The following is a 12858-nucleotide window of genomic DNA, read 5'->3' as shown; positions in this document are numbered from 1 at the left end:
AGACTATTTTTCCCTAATTTGTTTGTTTTGTATCTCTTTGTAGACTTTTGGTGTCTCTTTATTGTCACTTTTTGTCTTTGTAGTCATGTTGTGCCTCTTTGTGGTCATTTTGTGTCCTTTTGTGGTCACTTTGTGTCTGTTTGCTGCCTCTTTTTTCCCTTTTGTGCTTGTTTTGTGTCTCTGTAGACTTTTTGTGTCTCTTTGTAGTCTTTCTGTGTCTCACTATAATGTTTTTAACAATATTTCTTTGCAGTCATTCTGTGCCACGCTGTTGTCACTTTTTGCCCCTTTGTGCTTGTTTTGTGTCTCTTTGTAGTCTCTTTTTATCCCTTTTGTGCTTGTTTTGTATCTGTATTTGAAGTCTTTTAGTGCCTCTTTGTATTTTTTGTACCTCTTTGTCGCCCTTTTTATGTTTCTTTGTAGTCACTTCGTATCTCTTTGTAGTCTTTTTGTGTCCGTTTGTCATCACGTTGTGTCCCTTTGTAGACTATTTTTTCTGTTTTGTGTTTGTTTTGTATCTCTTTGTAGACATTTGCTGTCTCTTTATTCTCACTTTTCGTATATCTTTGTAGTCACTTTGTATGGCTTTGTAGTCATTTTTTGCCACATTGTAGTGGTTCAGTGTCTCTTTGTAATCATTCTATGCCACATTGTTGTCTCTTTTTGCCACACTGTAGTCTTTTAGTGTCTACTTTGTGTTGTTATTAGTCTCTTTGTAGTCCCTATGGGTCTTTGGTTGTGTCATTTTGAGTCTGTAATTTTCAAATTGTTTTGCATTTATTTGTGGTTTTGCATTACAACGGGGTTGTTTAACATATTTTTTGTTGTCCTTTTTTGGTACATTTTCCATTTCCTTGTAGTCACTCTGAAGTTGTTTTTTTTGTGTGTCACTGTCGTTGTTTTGAATCTCTTTCCCGTTCCCATCTCTACTTTCTTCCTCGCGGAGTCTGGCCACGGGAACAATCACAATCTTTGTCAATTATAATCAGTGGATGAAATGGTCATTTTTTTCAAAGACAATTATATCTTGATTAATTCAATTTGCATTTAAATGAACTAATTAAAAACGGCCACGTGTCAAATTCAGTTATTAACTCATCATGTATAGACAGAACAGGAACACAGCCAAACTGAATTATGTTTTTCATTTCTATGAGTCTTTAATGTTCAAGTGAGGCCACATTTGAACAGTGTTATTCTGATGGCACATTCTGTTCTCTTTACTCACAAAAACGGAATTAATCATAGGAGGGCTCACAGTACCAAACGCAGGCTATTAAAGGTGACTTTTAGAGACACAAAATGGCAATTCACAGATTTGCTGCCTTCTGCCTTCAGTTGCATTATAAATCTAAAGTTTGTAATTTAGATCTATGTTTTTGCTTGTTTTGAGTCGATTTGTAGTCACTTTTTGTGCTTGCTTTTCTTTACTTTTCTAGGACATCGATGTTAGTGATTATTAAAGCACATTTGACCAAATTACTGCCAGTTTGCAAATATCACCGTGCTGATGCGCTAAGATGGTGAATATAGTGAGTATTTATCTGCTAAATATTAAATGGTTTAGATGAACTTCTTCAATTTAAATAGCTCTAGTTAAAGATTAAAACTATTATACAGTTTACTGCAAATATAGCAGAAGAGGAAGAAGTTTTTTTCCCCAACTTTACTGACAAGACTAAATTAATTCAGAAGTAGAACAGGACCTAGATGTTTCCACGTTTTCAATATTACTGCCTACATAGATTCAAACATTCATTCATCTTTTCCAACTCTTGGAATCTGGTTGCTTTGCTACCTCCATGTCTCTGTCCTCATGTCATGGTGTTAGACATCCTAATTTAAAGCCTTATCTAAAGCTGTAGTGTCAATAAAGTCCCCTGACTGTCTTCTTGGACTAAATGAACTCAAAATCCAGGTTCCTGAATCATTTATTCAGTTTGTAAAAGCAGAATCTGGACCAATCTGGGGTCTGGATCAGAACCATCCCACTAGAACACATCAAATCAAGTCCAGATTAAGAGGGAGAATATGAATCAAATATCAGTCACCTTGGATTTGTGAAACTTGCACTAGATAATCCAAACAGAAGCCAAAACACTACATAGATTCCAGCTTCATTCATCTTTTCAAACTCTGTATGAACATCTGGTTGCTCTGCGTCCTCTCTGTCCTCATGTCACCTAACGTTTACCCCGAAGATGGGCCAAACATTGGAGGAGAAGGAACTGATTTATTCCAACCAGAGAGAAACCAGTAAACTAAACAGTGCACTAGAAAGCAGCTCCTTCCTGCTTTGTTCATAATTGCTCTGTCTTTCTGTGGTCATTTTGAGGAACTTTTTTTTTTTCTTAGATTTTTTTTGTTGTTGTCATTTTCAGTGTCCTTGTGGAGTTTTTAAGGCTTCTTGACATCGTCAAAGCTGGGGCCCTGTCTGTTTGTCAAAAAAAAAAAAAAAAACGTCCCCACGAGGCGGATGATACAAATATACAAACACACCCATTACTGTAAGTGATGAGTGGGAGGCAGCACATGTTAGGATGTTGTGATTTTAATCAGAATGAAACTGAATACATTAAGATGGTGATGGCCAAGAGAGGACTTGGTGTGCTAACAGTCACTGTGAGCATCGCAGAAACCATCAGTTACGTTCAATCTGAAGAACCACAGGACGTGCAGTGGGTCCAAATTATAACAACAATTATATGCAACAGTCTGCAGCAGCGTCAGACTCAAAAGTTGCAGCAGAGACATCACATAAACAGATACAAGCACGTTTACACATTATTATTTATAACATTATGACCACCTTCCTATGTAATATTGTGCAGGTCTCCCTTGTGGTGACTCATCAGAGAATGGACATGGGCCTTCTGAGGGTGTCCTGTGTGGAGTGTTGTTCGTGGGGGGGCCTTTGAGGGGAAGGGCCTCTGTGGATCATCCCACAGATACTTGATCAGTTTGGGATCTAGTGAATTTGGAGGCCAGGTCAACACCTTGTGCTGTTCTTCATGTTTTTTTTTGTTTTTAGTTGTTCCTAAAGTGTTTTTGTGGCTGCATCCTGCTGGGGATGGCTGCTGCCATCAAGGAGTGTCATTGCTATGGGGTGGGGGTGCCTGGTCTGGTCTAGGTGGGTTCTACATGTCTAAGTAACATCCACACCAATGAATGAATGCCAGGTCCAGAAGTTTCCCAGCAGAACACTGAATTGTCACAAGATGGTCAAATGTTATTCACTTCTCATGTCAGTGGTCATAATGTTGTGTCTGATCGGTGTATATTCTGCTATTCGTAGACTGTATTTATTAACTTTTTGGATATATAAAAAACATATACACACAGGCATAAAAAGGACATATTAGATGTGTATACAAATAATCTTTGCTCATGGGCATTCAGACAGAGGCCTTGTGCTCTGAAGGGCTGCTGCTGCCACCTGATGGACTGCGATCATGATGAAGAGCAGTGAGACAGTGATGTGTGACAAATTCTGTTTTGGATGGAGCTCCCCTGTGCACATGGCTGCGTGGCTGCAGGCGTAATCATGTTAGGAGCAGGCAGTGTGTTTGAGGATGCTGGATGTATTTAATCTGCTTTTTGAGGAGAAGGTGGGCGGAGGTGTGTGTGTGTGTGTAGGGGGGCGGTGGGGGATTTGAAATGGTCTAATTTAGGAGGCAGCTGCAGAGACAGACAGGACACTAGTATTGGTGCGCTCTGTGGGTATTAATAAATAATTTACAGTCCATATTCTGCTCAGCGGACACGGTGAGGGAGACTGATGATATGGAGAGAGAAACGGAGGATAGAGAGACTGATGAGATGAAGCAGAGACGCGGGGGAAACAATTACACACATATAGATGGAGAAAAACAAAGACGGGCTTTAATGGAGTGAAATGAGTCTTTCTGCAGAATGGAAACAGGTCACAGGAGGACGGTAATTTAATTTTCAGCACTGTTGCTTGCTTTATAAAGTGGGTTTTATTTTTCTTTTCTTTTGAAAAGTGGTTGCCAAGGGTGACAGCTGACCACATCTGAGGACAAAGTTCAGTAAAAAGCATCCAAACACAGAACAGGCTGAGAAACCACAATATTCAACAGGTCCTACGTCTTGGCCCTTCTAGTTTTAGGACATTTGTTTCAGTTTAGGTTTAAAATATTTGTTCTAAAGTTTTTTAAAAGTCATGAATTGATAATTTAATGTGACTTTAGTCTTAATATATTACAATTTATTCTATACAACAAAATATGTTCAAATTGAAGCAACAGATTTTAAAGTGTTATTATTTTAATCTTAAAATAGAATGGCTTTATTTACGTAATATGTATTTATATAAATATAAATCAAATTAAGTAGCTAGAAAATATGTTTATAGGTCTATTAATGTCTAAAAATATAAATTAAACCAAGCTTTATTTGTAACATAAATAAACTGAATTTTTTTTTTGTCTTGCATTCCCAATTTTTTTTTTTCTAAATATTATTTTTGATTCTGATGATGATATGACTACAGTCCAGAAAATACTGGGATTTTATTCTCATGCTAATATTATCTCATGCAATTTCAATCTCCATATATTCTGACTTTATTCTCAAAATATTAATATATAATTAATATTGTGAATTTATTTATTTTTTTATTTTTTTTCTGTGATTTGTGTGCCCCGAAAAAAAAACAACTAAAAATGTAATTGTAATAATTACTTTCACTATCAGGAAATCTTATTATCTCATGATTTCATTGCTTTATTTCATAAATGATTATTTATTTTACTGTTTGAAATGGTGGGACACATTGGAAAATGGATATTCTACAATTATATATCTATATTTTTAAATTTTTCTTATAATAATTTCTTGCGTTTTAGCTTTTTATCCGGGTTTTGTCTTCCTTCTGCTGTTCTGATTTCACATGTTGCCTATAAAAATGCATTTTATAATATAATATCTCTGTAGCACATATATAGATAAGATAAGATATGTTTATTCATTCCACGTATGGGAAATTTTCTTGTTGCAGTAGCACAGAATTTGGCAAATATATATACAGAAGACAATGACGACTTCAACATGGTTAAAAAAAGAGTTACCAAAAAGACACAATACAAATTTGAAAAATATATACATATATATATGTACATATATATGTACATATGTACATATATATATGTATATATATATATACATATATATATGTATTCATACTAATTTATTTATTTCGTTTAAATTTACTCTTTCTATAATTTTTATATTCACAAATGCTATTTTTATGTGACAGATACAGAGATGCTACAAACCGTACTCTTCCTGTTAGCGCCATCTCGCGTCTGAGTGCGTGCGTTACGTCCAATGGTTACGTCTCGTACGTGAACCCTCGAGGGGGGCGGCTTCCCCGACGTCACCACGTTGACCCTGACGTCCCTGGACTCTGGACGCTCTCTGTCTGCTCTGCACCAGCGGGGAAGTTAGCAACACATTTACCAGAAAAACACTGATTTAATAAGGTACGTCCTGGTATTTATGTGTTTAGTTTGTGCATTTGGTTTATTATACGTTAGAAAGTGTCTTAACTTTAAGCAAACATACTCAAATAGCGGTAACCGACAAGTAATGTTGTAATGAGCTAACTTTTGTTGCTAGCCCCTGCACGCCAAACTCAGTTCTAATTCTGACCATTTTGAAATTTCACGTGCTTATAGTCCACCAATAAACTTGGTTGCGTCTAAAAGAAGTATTTTAATGATTTTAAGCTGCTGTTTTCAATTCGGCTTACATAAGTCGCCTCTTTCATGTATTCATTTTGATAAATAGACGTTTTTGTGCGTTTTTCGGCACCGACATTATCCGTATGGTATGGTGGTATTTTAACCGAATACTGCTATGGACCCAGAAAACAGCTGAAAGACTGACATGTGTTCGTAGTTTCTGCTTTTGTATGTGGCCAAAATTGAGTCTTGATTGAGTCATTCTTTGTGAGACGCGTGAAAGTACGTTTGTGCTTCAATTTAGCGTGTTTTCAAATAGAGTTTTGAATGGGGCTTAGTTTGAATGAACGCAGCAACTGGTTCTCAGTCAGTTACAGTTGTGCAATGCAGTTAGACATCTTGATTAAAGCCTGTCTAATGGGGCTTAAGGGTCAAAGTCTCCTGAATGTGTTCTTATCAAACATGGACTAATTAACGCATAGTAAATAAATCATTTATTAAGTTTGTGAAAACAGAATCTGAGGTCTAGATCAGAAACCCACTCACTAAAACCTGTCAAGTCAGAACAAGATTAACTGGGAGAATATAAATCAAAATTTGTGACAACCTTTTTGTTTAACCGTAACTGTTGAATAAAATGTAAATATCTGTGTTTACATGCCCCTAAACATCAGTCGCTATAGAACTTTATTGAACAATGTGGATCGGCTGCTGTGGAGCATCAAATATACGGAAATATAAATGAAGAAGAAGTCATTTTCCCCAGCTTCATTGACAACATCAAATTTATTCAGTAGAAGAAGATGAACGAGAAGTTGCAGCGCATTCAACTTTACTGATTCCAGCTTCGTTCTTGTTTGAACAGTTGCTGCCTCCATGTTTCTGTCCCACCTGGGAACTCGTCACCTGATATTTGCCCCACGTAGGGTAAACATAAGGAGCCAAATCCAGGCCCAAAGCTTTATTTACTTGAAAAATAAAAACAGATTTGAAATTGAAAGCTCAAATTTGGTTCTTAAACTTAACCTACACGTACTCTTGTGTAGGCCACTGAGCAATGTCTTCTCCAGCACATCCCAAAGATTCTCAATGGGGTTAAGGTCTGGACTCTGTGGTGGCCAATCCATGTGTGAAGATGATGTCTCATGCTCCCTGAACCACTCTTTCACAATCTGAGCCCCATGAATCCTGACATATTCAGGTAGTCAGCTGACCTCATTCATTGGACACATAATGTTGCTGAACCTAGACCTGAGCAACTGCAGCAACCCCAGATCATAGCACTGCCCCCACAGGCTTGTACAGTAGACACTAGGCATGATGGGTGCATCACTTCATCTGCCTCTCTTCTTACCCTGATGCCCCCATCACTCTGGAACAGGGTAAATCTGGACTCATCAGACCACATGACCTTCATACATTGCTCCAGAGTCCGGTCTTTTTTTTTTTGCTTTTGATATTTGTGTTTTTCATGGTTATTAGGAGTCAAGACTCCACAGTTCAGCTCTTTACTCTTGCTACAGCTGCTAACTGGTAGTAGTTAACCATCATTTTACCAGGATCTTACCTCTGTCGTCTTCACCGTGCTCTTGTTTTTTCTCCAGATCAGAAATGGCCCTGACTCAGGTTTCCTCCAACAAGTGCGCTGGCGGCTTCCAGAAGGTTTTCGAACATGAAAGGTGAGACTCGCCTTTTCGCCCCGTGGCCTCAGCTTCAGCTCGTACGTAGGACCGTCTCAGGACGGTGTTTAAATGTGACACGCTCGTGTGTTTCTGTTTCCTCCCTGCAGCTCCGAGCTGAAGTGTAAGATGAAGTTTGCCGTCTATCTGCCTCCCAAGGCCGAGACCGGCAAATGTCCCGTCATGTACTGGCTCTCCGGTGAGTCTCCAGCTGACGTCAGGCGGTCGGGATGAATGAGTGAATTAGAGAGAATAAAAGAATAGGGGTCGACTGATGCAGTGATCTTTAGCAAAACCCAGGAAAAGACCAAACTCAACCGATGTCTCTTAGTGACTGCATATACACCACAGCCATAACATTATGACCACTGACAGGTAAATATCTCATCATGGAGGGATATTTTAGACAGCGTGTGAACATTTTGTCCTCAAAGTTGACGGTAGAAGCACGATAAATGGAAGGATGTGACCGCACTACAGCAACGAGGCAATCTGATGGAGGCGGTGTGATGTTATGGCAGTTTCCCAACGAGTTCAAGGTGTTGACCTGGCCTCCAGATTCCCAAGATCTCAAGCATCTGTGGGATGTTCTGGACAAACCAGTCTGATCCATGACGGCCTCACCTCGCAACTTGCGAGGCATTAAAAGATCTGCTGCAAAGTTCTTGGTTCCAGATACCACAGGACACCTAGAGCAGTCTAGAGGAGTCCATGACTCTGTTCAGGTGGCAAAAAAGAGGACACGCAGGTGGTCATAATGTTATGGCCCGATTGGTGTTTTCCTTTCATTTCTGTTGTAGTCCTTAGCCAAGGTTGCGTGAACAGGATGATGTTGTGATCAGCTGTTGATCGTGCGTCTCTCTCTCTTCAGGTCTGACGTGTACGGAGCAGAACTTCATCACCAAAGCCGGCAGCCAGCTCGCTGCTGCAGAGCACGGCATCATCATCGTAGCTCCAGACACCAGCCCACGTATGTACGCACAGACACACTAATTTCTCAAACATCTCTTACACATAAAAGTGGACAATAATAATACTCGAGAGTTAGAGTTAGAGTTTTATCACTGAAAAGACACAAGTCTGGGGTCAGAGCATAGACTGTATATAAAGATGGATGTCGGGACTGCTCCTCAAAAGTGAGGCCAAAGTAAGTAGAGCTCCCCCTGGTGGCTGGCTGCAGTATAGGTCATAAGCTCCGCCCTCTCCATGTTAGTGGATGGGACTTGGGCCGAACTAAAAACACTAAAATACACATCAAATACGTTTTTTTCAAAGGTGATTTCTGTCATTTTAGGTAGTTAATATAATGTTGACGAATGTTCAAGTGTCAATTCTTTGGATAACTTTTGTTTTAGTTAGTTATTTGACGTTGGCTCATAGTCGCCATTATGTCACATCCTGTTTCTAAGTCAGCAAGTGTGGGTGGGGCATCGATATCGGGGCTCCACGTGGCTCCACTCTCGGACCGTACTGATCAGACTCTGGCTCCAAAGTTGCAAGATGGCGCCGCCCTTATCCCCGGGAAAATAGCGTCAGTTTAGCCGATGCAAGGAAGTGGAGACGCATTGTGCATATTTATATACAGTCTATGGATCAGCTGCTTAGGACTCCCAACAACTTTACCCCAAAAAGGTGCAACTAGATGACATTCCCAGACACAGTGGAGGAAAGTTCCCACTTGTTTTACACTTCCACCATCAATTCTATGAAGTCTTGATTGGGTGTGGTAATACTGATGTAGGATTTTATAATTTTATACTGCTTCCCTTACGTATTTTCACAGTCAGTCAGTATTTATATGTTTTTTTTTTGTTTTGTTTTTAAACCTTGTGCTGCTTCTGCCTCAGGTGGCTGTAACATCGAGGGCGAGGACGAGAGCTGGGACTTCGGCACCGGAGCCGGTTTCTACGTCGACGCCACCCAGGATCCCTGGAAGACCAACTACCGCATGTACTCGTACGTCACAGAGGAGGTAACACGGATCCACGTCACCAAAGAAGGTGTTTTATTTTGTGTTTTCAATCAGTTATCTTTCTAAATCATTCCCCTTTCTCTGCCTCAGCTCCCTAAACTCATCAACGCCAACTTCCCCACCGACCCGGACCGGATGTCCGTCAGCGGCCACTCCATGGGCGGCCACGGGGCGCTCATCTGCGCCCTGAAGAACCCTGGGAAATACAAGGTACTGCATGACGCCGTACATGTCTCATATTATTTATTATTAGAAGTTAATATTAGGTCTTTGTTTATCTTAACGTTTCCTCAGTTTGGCTTATAAAAAGCAGAAATTAATTCATTTTAATTTCCCTACACTAAAAACAAAACAACAAAAAACAAATCAACTTTTTTTTCTTCATTATTATTATTATTTTTATTAAGTTTAGAAGCTTTTACTGTCATGAAACACATGATACAACCAGACAAGACTGAGATCTCTAACCAATAAAGATTTTTAGAATAGAATAGAATAGAATAGATTAGAATGTCTTTATTGACATTGTACAGGTACAAAGAAATTAAGGTATTACTGGAATAGAAAAAAAATAAATAAAAAAAGTAAGAAAATGTGAAAAAAAAACTAAAATAAAAAATACTCTCTATATACTACAAACGCTACCACGACATAACGACCTCATTCACACATAATAAGAAGTCACAGTTATTGCACACCACATGACATTACTGCACTTGTTTGTGAGACATTATTGCACATACAACGTTATTACAAGTTGCACATATGAAATTATTGCACAGATGTATTGCACATTATGAAAATTTTTGCACATTCACACTATTATTCCCTTCATGTTTGAGTTGTTCAGTGTAATTATAGCTCTTACATAGAAGCCGTTCCTCAGTCTGTTAGTTCTGGCCTTCAGTGGGGAAAAAAGACCAAAACAAAATATGCAAGAAACAGCACGGAACATTTTATGTAACAACAGAGAGTCCAGAAAACATTATCCATTAAAGTGATCTGTGTCTGGAAAAAAAAAAAAAAAAGAGTCCAGCACACTTAGAACGTCAAAGAAAATCAGATTAGATTCACAAATATAGAAAATCTGTTTCAGTTACTAGCTAAAAGTTGGGAATAAATAGTTTGCTGGAAATAATAGTTAAATAATAAATGGTGGCTAAAAGCAGTGGACTTGTTGAATAGTATCATAACTTCTTCTTTCATGGATGTCACGCTCAAATATGTCAGTGAATAAAAGTAACTTAGGGAAAGTTCTGTTAATTATTTAGCGGTTTAAAGACTTTATGTAGCCCTGTATAAATATATAAGAGTCTTAGTAGGTGCAGGTAGATCAGGACGTCTCTTCACGTCCAGTAGAAACAGAATGAATGAGTGAACGATGCTGATGGACGTCCATGTGTCTCCTGCAGGCCGTCTCAGCCTTCGCCCCCATCTGTAACCCGATGCAGTGTCCCTGGGGTCAGAAGGCCTTCTCAGGATACCTGGGCTCTGACAGGTCAACATGGGAGGTAAGACCACAGCAGACTGGTGGATAATATGGACAACTGTATGTATGAGATGAAATACAGTTGGTTTAATAATCAGCTAAATAAATCTCATTTATAGTTGGGCTGAACGATTTGGGAAAATAATCTAATTGCGATTTTTTTCCCTGAATATTGCAATTGCAATTTAATATGCGATTTTTTTATTTTTTTTCCCAACAAAACATAATGAATGATTTAAATATAACCAACACAATATTAGATACATTTAGTGAAAAATGATTGACCTACAGACCCAGGACGATGTCTTCTGACCTGGACGATGTCGTCTCTGAGCGGCGGGCGGTAAACAAGCCGACCGTCGCGGAGACGACATCGTCCAGGTCAGAAGACATCATCCGCGTCGCTCGCGTCACGTGACCACCTTGGAATCGCGTTTTATCATATCGCGATTTATTGCAAATGCAATTAATCGTTCAGCCCTAATTTATAGTGAACAGTCGTCTTTCAGTCTAACTTTGCTACCTAGCGCTTATAAAGTTAAGCTAGTTCATGTTACGTTTGGAGTTTTGACCAACTCTCCACAGTCTAAAAAAAATCAAGAGCACAAACATTGGGTTTTAAAAAGTGGCGATAACGTCATTTTTTATTAGTGAACAATACAAATAGCTTAAATTCAGTACAGAGCAGGTGAGTGAGAGATGATTTCAGGAGCAATAGGAAAAACAACGCAAGCACAACGTTGTTGGAAACATGGAAATATATGTCTTATTCTTTATGAGACCACTGTGGAGTAAATGAGACTCTGGTGGGCCGCCATAGTGTTAGACTGTTTTAGTTTTTACTGACTTGTTGGAACCAGCACATCACTTCTCTGACAGTCAGTAAGAACCTCCACTGTTCTCTTCCAGGCCTACGATGCCACCGTGCTGGCCGCTTCGTACTCCGGCCCTCAGCTGGACATCCTCATCGATCAGGGCCGAGACGACCAGTTCCTGTCGGCCAGCCAGCTGCTGCCTGACAACCTGATCGCCGTCTGCTCCGAGAAGAAGATCCCCGTGGTCTTCAGACTGCAGCCGGTCAGTTCCCCTCGGTCTGATCATAGAACAAACACTTAGTAAATGATGATACCCAGTGATCACTGTAGTTTAATCACACTGGACACTATACACAAATACATCAGAGCAACTAAGTTTGTGAGGTTTAGTGATCACAGACTCTAAACAATGCTCCTCTGACAGCAGCCAGTCTGTTGTAAACTAATTCAACTCAGATGATGTTTTCTGTGACTTATAATGACAAATAGGTTTAATTACACATGAATCAAACACAGTAGCACGTCCAGAGATCTCTGCAGCTTCTCCTCACCTCCTCACCTCCTCACCTCCTCGTCTCCTCCTGCAGGGCTACGACCACAGCTACTTCTTCATGTACTCCTTCATGAACGACCACATCAAGCACCACGCCAAGTTCCTCAGCGCCTGAACCGGAACCAGTTTCCTCCGCCCTGCTGCCGTCGCTCGCCTCCTTTTCTTCTTCGTTGGTGTCTTCCCGCCTGCTGCAAAATTAACTGCAGTTTATTCACCAGACAATAAACTGTAACAGCTGAAGTCGCTGACATTTCAACACTGATAGGAAACAGCCTACGTGCCTTCAGTCTGAGCAGCACTTAACCGGAAGTCTCACATGAAAACACAAGCTCTTATTTTGTAGTACCTTCGTGTAGCTGTGATTACCGTCAGTGTTTGAGAAACGTCAGGTTTTTCACAATAAAATCCTTGATTATTCATTTTTGATGTTTTGTCATCATTGAAGCTGTGAAATAGTTAAATATCTAATAAAATATAATCAGGTAGAGGAGAAGAGAAACACTGCTGTCGTATGATTCTTAATCTGCAGCAAAAGGTCACCATATGAGAAGAGGATCACTTTGACATACCTGTATATTTTGCATTTCCTGCGCATTTATCCAACAAACTTCTTACGTCATAAGGATAAAATAATGTGTAGATTTT

The 12858-nt window shown here is 39.5% G+C and overlaps 1 protein-coding gene across 2 annotated transcripts; it reads left to right on the top strand.

Moving 5' to 3' along the window:
* The first annotated feature begins 5372 nt into the window (after positions 1-5372).
* esd (esterase D/formylglutathione hydrolase) lies at positions 5373-12632 on the top strand. 2 transcript variants are annotated; one of them, XM_084545404.1, is made up of 9 exons: positions 5373-5504; positions 7310-7384; positions 7495-7583; positions 8256-8354; positions 9232-9356; positions 9447-9566; positions 10769-10867; positions 11755-11922; positions 12248-12632. In XM_084545404.1, the coding sequence occupies exons 2-9, from the start codon at positions 7317-7319 to the stop codon at positions 12326-12328; spliced, it is 849 nt and encodes a 282-aa protein (XP_084401530.1). In that variant the 5' UTR covers positions 5373-5504; positions 7310-7316; the 3' UTR covers positions 12329-12632. The 2 variants fall into 2 exon arrangements, with proteins under 2 accessions (XP_084401530.1, XP_084401531.1); XM_084545405.1 differs by having other exon boundaries at positions 5457-5504; positions 7315-7384.
* Positions 12633-12858: the final 226 nt, after the last annotated feature.

The sequence above is a fragment of the Chelon labrosus genome, assembly GCF_963514085.1.
Source record: "Chelon labrosus genome assembly, chromosome: 5".
Classification (NCBI taxonomy): domain Eukaryota; kingdom Metazoa; phylum Chordata; class Actinopteri; order Mugiliformes; family Mugilidae; genus Chelon; species Chelon labrosus.
Note: the sequence above shows the minus strand (reverse complement) of the source record. Positions and strands in the feature narration are given on the sequence as shown.

Excerpts from the sequence above, each read along its gene's own strand:
- esd (XM_084545404.1), top strand. The coding sequence starts at position 7,317 with ATGGCCCTGACTCAGGTTTCCTCCAACAAGTGCGCTGGCGGCTTCCAG. Across the intron at positions 9,357-9,446 it reads ACTCGTACGTCACAGAGGAG|CTCCCTAAACTCATCAACGC; the intron begins GTAACACGGATC and ends TCTCTGCCTCAG. Across the intron at positions 10,868-11,754 it reads CTGACAGGTCAACATGGGAG|GCCTACGATGCCACCGTGCT; the intron begins GTAAGACCACAG and ends GTTCTCTTCCAG.